Source organism: Populus trichocarpa, chromosome 12, assembly GCF_000002775.5.
Source record: "Populus trichocarpa isolate Nisqually-1 chromosome 12, P.trichocarpa_v4.1, whole genome shotgun sequence".
Lineage (NCBI taxonomy): Eukaryota > Viridiplantae > Streptophyta > Magnoliopsida > Malpighiales > Salicaceae > Populus > Populus trichocarpa.
The window spans coordinates 14,257,639-14,266,286 of NC_037296.2; the positions used below are offsets into that span (position 1 = coordinate 14,257,639).

The window sequence follows — 8,648 nt, forward strand, 5'->3', positions numbered from 1 at the left end:
TTTAGTGTGAACCTCAAGAGATTTGTTTTCAATGATTTTTTCTACCATATTGATTTGTTAAAATAATATTATTAAGTCATAAATCACAACAATGATATAGTAATATATATGTAAGAGAAGGGGATTTATTTGTTATATTAAAAAAATAATGGTAATAATATAGCTAATTTGTTTCTAACTACGTACCTTGCTAGCCTAACCATAAACAATATCATAGAATCTTCCTGCTTTGATTGATCAAGGGGAGTTGTGATTCTTCTTTTTTAATGTCAATATATGTGGTTTTATCATGATATTTTGCATTTAATGAGGAAAGCGGACTATGTTTGAATATGTAAAAATTATACAAGTTACATGATTTTAACTAAGTTTTTTTTCCCTGTATTATTTGTATAGTTGAATATTTTATGAATTAATTAAACTATAGTTGAATTCCATCATTAGTTGATTAAACTATTAACTAGATTCAGTGTATACTTGTTAATTATTGCAGTAATTTTTGCATTTATATATAGTTTAAAAATACAAGTTTTTTTTAAATACAAAATATAGTTTTTTCATGGGTAATATTTCAAAAGAAATTTTCAGTGGAATCCATATGAAATTATTTTATGAATTAATTAAACAAATATACTTTCAAGACCGTGACTAAGACAAAACACACGGTTTCAATAACACCGCAATGTGATACCAACCATACACCAGCACAAATGACATCTTCGAATTTTCCAAAGGAACAAAGTTGACCCCTTACTCCCTTGATTCAAATGCCTTCCTCTTTAACAATCCTTCTCATCGCACCAACCCTTCTCATTCAAATTTCAATATTATTTCATAAAGTTCATAAAGTGTTGGGTTTAGGTAATGTGTCAAGAGTTTTTGGTGCCCTAATTATTATTTAATTCGTATTATTTTATAAGAATGGAGGGGCATATGGAACATATGGAACAAGAGAGGAAGGTTCTTTTGGAAAAACTTGAGGACCTAGAAGGTCATGGCCCATCACGTACCTTTTCCATGTCATTGCCTACAAAGATTGAGCAATGAGCATTGTTGTTGTCGACAATGGTGGGATGTTTCTTTCCCCGTTTCTGCTTTCCAGTTAGGACTTGAACCACTAGGTCGAAATTCCCTTTTTAAAAGAAAGAAAAAAGAAAAAAAAGGTGCATAATTCATAATTAACGATGAATTATTGAGATTAACTTCTTCGGTCAAGACGTGTGCTAATGGCAACCACAACTCTCTTCATATAATATTAAACTCGAAGACATGAAGGCTATATAATAACTTACTTTACAATAAATAATTAAATAATGCCATGAATTTTGACCTCGTAGCTAGCTCATACTCTATAGCAGAAGTTTTTTTTTTTTTTTTTCCTCTTACGTGGGTGGTAAAGTTTGCTTGTAAAAACAAAATGCTTTTCTATTTGGTCTAAGCACATATTTCTCCTTGACACGGAAAAAATTCATTTAATATCTTAATCATTTTCACCTAACTATTCAAGACTGGCGTATTTTAATTATTTGTGTATTTACATTAAATTTTTCTATTTTAATATGGGTGTGATTGTGATAGAATGTTTTCAAGCTTGTGTCGGTATAGGTGTAGCAATAGCAAATAAATATGAAAGTTATAATTTTGGAGGTTGTTTGTATTTACGTTTTAGAATTATTATTTTTTGTTTAAAATTATTTTTTAGATAGTTTTGATTTATTAATGTTAAAAATTATTTTAAAAAATTAAAAAAATATTATTTTAATACATTTCTTAGCGAAAAACATTTTAAAAAAACAATCGGTACCATATTTCCAATCACTATCTTAATATTATACAAATAATATTTTTTTATAAAAAAAAATGAAACTTTCCTAATTTTTTTATGAATAAATAGCACCAAATAAGAAAGAATTAAAAAATAGAATAATTTTAAAAACAACACAACTTATAAAATTTAAAAAATATATTTGAATTGTGTTGTTCTTAGCTGTGGTTGTGCTGTTTTAAGTAATACAGTCTATTTTTTAAAATCATGTTAGTTTTTTAATTATTATCTTTTGAGAAATTTAGTGTTTAAAAAAAAACCCATAGTTCTTAACGTGTAATCTAATTGGATTATATCCCTTTGATATTGAAAAAATATGAAATAAAGTTTTATATATATATATATATATAAAAAGGGGAAAACTTTGCAGCTTTTAAAAGGCAACATGCCCTAAAAGTTTATAAAAAAAAAAACAACCGATTCAAGGTGATGGGTAGAAAAAAAATTCTCTAAACAAAGTTTGTGGTGACAATTCAGTTTTAGTCCCATCAATCTTCATCTCTGCCACCGTAGTTCTTTCTGTGGTTATCATTGGTTGAACCCTTAAATCAATGGACCCTACATCCCATCTCTTGCCACCTCACATCATCCAGTGGCTATAGTTACTTAGAACAGAGCATCCTGGGCCCCTTATCCTCCCTGCCTGCCACGTGGGACCTTGCATAAAACGACCGTCATCGGTGACCATCATCCAGCTGTCACCCTGTTACTGAAAGCGACGAGACACTTGGTTACCACAGCTCTTTCCTAGTAGGACCCGCGCTGAAACGTAAACACGTCAGACTCGACTCACTCATAGGTGTATCCACGCGCTTGGCCGCAAAGTCTTTTTCCCACGTGTCGTCTAATCACAAGATCCCGTGGACCCCACGCAAGTTAGGCAGTTTTTTGTCTTTCTGTTTACTTTTTTTTGTTTATTCTAAGCCATCAACTAAGTAAACAAAAATAAAATAGGATTAAAAAATTAATTAAGTGAATTTTATTAATATAAAATATTCTGAAATCTGTTTTAACCCACTCTCAAAATACACTTACATGACGCGAAAAAAACACGTCTCCCTTTCACTTTCTATGAAAATTACTATTTTAACGGCGAGGGTTGATGACGTCAAGCACAGTTGTAAAATCCACTTTGGGAGTGTCAGGAGTGACAGTAGATTATGTTTTTGTTTGTAATTTTAAAATATATTTTATTTAAAAAATATTAAATTAATATATTTTTAATGTTTTGATATTAAAAAAATCTAAAAAAAATTATTTTATTATATTTTTAAAATATTTCACGCGCCACAATATCAAATTTACACTTTAAAACTTAATAGTTATATAAAAAAAAATTAGAATTTAGAGTCTTTAAATTATTGTCTAATAAACGTTTTTGAAATTATTTTTTCTTTAATGATTTTGAATATGTAAAAAATAAAAAAAAACTTATTATTTTAATATATTTTTAAATAAAAATTACAGCACACTCTGAAACACAATGGTTACGAAACACACGCTTATAAAACACGTTGAAGTCATAGAATAGAGAGAACGTAAAAACTCAATTCTCCTCAGCTCTCCTCTACTTGCTTGCTTCTCTCCTATCTCCTTCGCTTTTCTCGTTCTGCGTCGAAAGAAAGAAAACCCACAAAAACAACCAATCTCTGTCTCTCGCATTTTTTCTCTGCGATTCTATCACAGAGGTGTTTTGCCATTTTTACCTTTCTTTCTATCCCTTTCGAAGGAATTCTTTTCTTATACTCTCTGCAGCTGTGGCTGTGGCTTCCTTCTGTTCTTTCGTCGTTTTCGTTACGGCCGTTAAGACACCTATACGGTTTCGTTTCATTCATTTCGTTGCTGATTCTTTGCGATTCGTTTATTGAAGGAGAAAGCAGCTGCATTCTCGAGATTTCTTTCGCGTTCTTGTTTTGGGTTGGAGCTCCTCTCCGGTACGTTAACTTTTTCGTTTCTGTAAAACGACGGCGTATCCGTCCAATCTTCTAAACTTTCTCATCTCTTAGCGCACGCGTGTTATCTTGCAAGTGATGTTGCCGCTTAGTTTTCCTCAAAAACGACAGCGTTTTCCGCTGTTAATTTTTCCATCTCTGTTTCCTCTTCTCTTCTCTATCTTCTTTGAATGCTTTTCTGGTTTCAGTTAAAAGCGACTCTTCTTTTTCTTGTTCTTTTTCAATTTTTTCTTTAGTCAAAATAATAATAATATTAATAATAATAACTTGTAGTACAGTTTTTTCTGTTTATATTTCCTAACTGAAAAGGGGACATTGATTTTCAAAGCTAAGCGTGTGTGATAAGGCAAAAATGGTGATGGTGATTCAAGTCTTTGTTTTTATCTCTCTGATTTCTATTACTGTACACGAGACATGGTCATGGTCAAATGTCAATTTCTTCTTCTTCTTTTTTGTGTTAAAACCGTGTGTGCTTTTCAAGCATCCTCATGTTTACCTCGCTGGAAATCTTGACCATAAATTGAACCCCACGGATTCCGTGCTCTAAAAAAAAAGTAAGGGTGAATATTTTTTTTATTTTTTTACTTCTTTAATGGTTTTATTATCTGGGTTTTTTTTTTTAAAAAAAATGTATTTTTTAAGTACCCTGTGTGTATGACCTGTTTTTTTCTTTTTTCTTTTTTTCTATTTTTGGAAAACTCTGATGATGGTGTTGTTGGGCGGTTGAGCTCATAGCAGGAGAATGTGTGATAGCAACGAAAGTAGGGAGATATCTTTGTTTTCTGAAAAAATTATGATTTTTTAAAAATTTTTATTTGCATTAATGATATATGAATACATATCGTTTGATAAATCTTTTGGCTTCATTTGTTTTAATGAATCCCGTGCTTGTAATGTAGGCCCACTATTTGTGGTTTGCATATGGTTTGCTTCAGTGTGAAAGCTTTTCATATAGAGAGCTTTTTATTGTACATAACTACCAATTTTCTCTACAAGATCATCTTTGTGGGCCAGTTTTTAATACTGGACACTGTTTTTTTTTATAAGAAGTTGGGTTGTATAGATTTGCTTCAGTGTTCTTTCTTTTATTCTTCTTTATGCAATAGGTGATTTATGATTTTATGTCATTAATGTGTTATTGCACTATAGTATAATATATGTAATGAAATCCATGTTATGATATGTTTGTTTGTCAATTACTTAGCTGATGTGCGCAGATAAGTAGGACCGTCATTTTTTCATGTTTCTCGTAGCTGAGATACGTGGAGACTTCAGTTGATTTTACCTAAAGCTGTTTCCTGTAGATCTAGAGTCCTTTCTTGGATGATTTATGGGATATGGAAACGGATTCTGTGTCAGGAATTTTGAGGAAGTATCAGATTCTTAATGACCTTGAAGTTTTATTCCTTGACACAGGCTTTGGTAGCCAATGGTGGATATATTTTGGCTTTCTTGTTAAATGGGATACAGAAGACACACCTAGTTTAATATTTTTGTTCTGTTAATTTTTTCTGTCTAGAGGCAGTTCTTGTGCGATGAGTTCAATTTTGTTGTTTGATACTGATTTACAAAGTATTGAGTACATTCATTCTCTGGTAAATTTCTGTTTGCCACACCAAAGTTGTACAAGCCTGCTTGGGAACTTCTCTGTGGGTTTTGTTCTTGTTATCATTGTTTGTTTAGTTCTTCATAATCATCTTGTAAGCCATGCTTTCAGCTTCTACTATTTGGGAATATAATGGTGTCTCTTGCATTACTTAGTTGTTTCACTGTGTTTTGCAGAGGATTGAGGATTTCCCGAGGAACGCAAGAGCAAAACATTAACAACTTTTCAGACCCTTTTTTGGTTCATCGTGTTGGCTACAGAGATGAAAACATATAGGTAAATTGGATCTTGGTTTTCTTTGAAAGTAACTTGACATTGTAATTGACTGTTTTCTTAGGAGCTCTTTGTTCTGGCCATCAGTTTTCAGGAGCCCAGTGCTTGATGGACTGCTTGCCAAGCAGCATTGACAAGATATCTCTGAAGAGGTGGTTCTTTATCGATAAAAGGGTTGGGTGAAGAGATATCTGGCATTCAAAAAGCTTTGTTATTTTATTCAATTTGCAAGGACAGTCTACTGTTAACTTTGACTTTATTTGGACGTTATAAAAAATACTCTTACGAATCTGAATCCGATGGACCTCAAATCAAATCATAATGCTCCTGTGCTCACTGATTCTGCTCCCCTAAGCAAGTCAAGGCTACGCGGGTACCACCATGGTTTGATGCTGCCGTACTCACCCTCAGGTGCACCTTTCTCGTCAAATCTATTACTATCTATTCCTAGGAGGAAAACTGGAGTGCTTGATGATGTTCGCTCCTGTGGTTGGCTGGATGCCATGAAATCATCATCTCCTACTCATAAGAAGTTTGCCAAGGATATTAACCATGAGCTTTCCGCACCTGATCCAGAAGTTGCCTATCGCACCTGGCTGGTAATTCATTTATCTTAAGTTCACCTATAGATTTTTTTAGTGTCAAATTGGTAGATAATTAATTTGTAAAGCGTTGTTCACCTTTTCTCGACTGTGCAGCTTAAATATCCATCTGCGCTTGCATCTTTCGAGCAAATTGCAAACTTTGCAAAAGGCAAGAGAATCGCCTTATTTCTGGATTATGATGGTACTCTTTCACCAATTGTTGAAAATCCTGACAATGCCTTCATGTCTGCTGATGTAAGAGTAGTTTCATGAATGACATGGGAAATATTGCTGTTTAGATTTATTTTCTATCCTCTTATTTTTCTCATGAAATCCTGCATTTTTTATAGATGCGTTCCATTGTAAAGGAAGTGGCAAAATATTTCCCAACAGCAATAATCAGTGGAAGAAGCCGTGACAAGGTAACTAAAGAACTTGTTTTGAAACAAATGAAAGTCCTTTTTTTGATGACTTCATGTGCATTTTTTTTCTCTTTGGTTCATGTTTTCATTCGACCTTGATTGTTTTTGTATTCAGGTGTATGAGTTTGTAGGGCTTACAGAACTCTACTATGCGGGTAGTCATGGTATGGATATCATGGGCCCTGTCAGGCAATCTGTATCTGACGACCACCGAAATTGTATCAAGTCTACGGACAAGCAGGTATAAACATTCTTGGCACCTCTTTGTAGCTTCTTAGCGTCTACCCCTAATTTTCTAAATTGAGTTTATCATTTTATTTTTTTCTAAATGTAGGGCAACGAAGTTAACTTATTCCAGCCTGCAAGAGAATTTTTACCTATGATTGACGAGGTACGTGAATCTTTTCTCTTCAATGCCAATTTTGATGTGCTTGTTTGTTTTGCTTATTCTCAATCTATTTACCTCTGCAGGTTTATAGTTCCCTTGTCAGGATTACCGAAGATATTAAAGGGGCAACAGTTGAGAACAATAAATTCTGTGTCTCTGTACATTACCGTAACGTTGATCAAGATGTAAGTTGGTTGTTTTTCCTGAAAATTTAAATCTTGAATTTTCAATTTACTTCTCTCTTGTGTTATTTTGCCAAACAAAGGAGTTATTCCTGTATTTCAATGTTTAATCATACTTTATGGAATTTGTTTTCAGAACTGGAAATCAGTTGGGGAGCGTGTCCAGGATGTCATAAAGAAGTATCCTCGCCTGCGATTGACTCATGGGAGGAAGGTAAATTTTATCATTTTTAGTTTCGCTAATCTATGCTCCTTTTGGTTTAAGGGATCCGTCATTTATGTTATGTTATCTTGACAACAATTAGGTTTTAGAAATCCGTCCCGCGATCAATTGGGACAAGGGGAAAGCTCTTGAATTTCTACTTGAATCACTAGGTGAGCAACAATTTACTTTGAACTGTTTGTTACATATGATTAAGAGAATGTTAAGCTTTTCTTTATACTAATTACAACAAGAAACCTGTTTTAGATCTCAGCAATTGTGATGATGTGCTGCCGATTTATGTTGGAGATGACCGGACAGATGAAGATGCATTTAAGGTAACCTATAGATAAAATAGTTCCAACATTCCTCTTTTATTATGCTGATGAATCTGTAAGACAGACACTCTTTGGTTACATGCTGAATTAATTTGATGCACTCTCGATAGGTTTTGAGAGAGAGGAACTGTGGTTATGGCATTTTTGTATCAAAATCACCGAAGGAAAGCAATGCGTATTACTCTCTCAGAGACCCAGCAGAGGTAGAATTTATTTTTATTTGAACTTCTTTTAGCTTAAGCCATCAAAAAAGATACCTGGACATTCCTGTATAATTTTTGCACCATGATCTCCTTCTATTTCACTCGTGTTCTACTGCTCTAAAACTGATCTGTCTATTTTTACAGATTTGTGCTATTTTTATTTCCGTTTTCCAAATATCTAATCTTTGCTATCATCTGCATGCTATCATTTTAGGTCATGGAGTTTCTCAAGTCCCTGGTGACATGGAAGAAATCGAGTGCTTTATAAATGTTACAAGGAATTACATAAAGAGGAGAATACTATAACATACACAGACAACATGAAAGGCATTTTATATTCTTAAGTTCACTAGGAAATACCCTAGGTTGTTTTGAAGCAGAGTTGCAAAGAAGACCTCCATTAGAGACCTGAGGACCGCCCTGCTTAACTATTTCCGCTCGGAGCTCCTTGTCCTAATTGTAAATTCCCTTCTTTAATTATCTTTAGAGCAATGCCATCATGCCCAAGTATATTAATTCCTCCTTTTTTGCCTTCTTGACCTTCAGTTTAGGTCGGTTTACTCCCTAGGGGTTCTATATAGAATCCGGAATATTTGTTAATTCTTTGAGGTAATAGAGATGATTCCTTTTGTACCCTCCTAGTTTTGAGCTTTAATATATAGTTTTTTACTCT

At 33.3% G+C, this 8,648-nt stretch overlaps 1 protein-coding gene across 3 annotated transcripts; it reads left to right on the plus strand.

The window, feature by feature from the left end:
* The first annotated feature begins 3,342 nt into the window (after nt 1-3,342).
* On the plus strand, nt 3,343-8,648 carry LOC7453982 (trehalose-phosphate phosphatase A). 3 transcript variants are annotated; one of them, XM_006377036.3, is made up of 13 exons: nt 3,345-3,759; nt 5,560-5,659; nt 5,744-6,255; nt 6,355-6,495; nt 6,591-6,662; nt 6,778-6,903; nt 6,997-7,053; nt 7,134-7,235; nt 7,369-7,446; nt 7,538-7,607; nt 7,702-7,772; nt 7,883-7,975; nt 8,190-8,648. In XM_006377036.3, exons 3-13 carry the CDS (start codon nt 5,956-5,958, stop codon nt 8,241-8,243), a joined length of 1,164 nt encoding a protein of 387 aa, XP_006377098.1. In that variant the 5' UTR covers nt 3,345-3,759; nt 5,560-5,659; nt 5,744-5,955; the 3' UTR covers nt 8,244-8,648. The 3 variants fall into 3 exon arrangements, with proteins under 3 accessions (XP_052301968.1, XP_006377098.1, XP_024438487.1); XM_024582719.2 differs by lacking the exon at nt 3,345-3,759 and adding an exon at nt 4,110-4,331; XM_052446008.1 differs by lacking the exons at nt 7,883-7,975; nt 8,190-8,648 and having other exon boundaries at nt 3,343-3,759; nt 7,689-7,772.

Excerpts from the sequence above, each read along its gene's own strand:
- LOC7453982 (XM_006377036.3), top strand. The coding sequence starts at position 5,956 with ATGGACCTCAAATCAAATCATAATGCTCCTGTGCTCACTGATTCTGCT. Across the intron at positions 6,256-6,354 it reads TTGCCTATCGCACCTGGCTG|CTTAAATATCCATCTGCGCT; the intron begins GTAATTCATTTA and ends TCGACTGTGCAG. Across the intron at positions 7,976-8,189 it reads CTCTCAGAGACCCAGCAGAG|GTCATGGAGTTTCTCAAGTC; the intron begins GTAGAATTTATT and ends CTATCATTTTAG.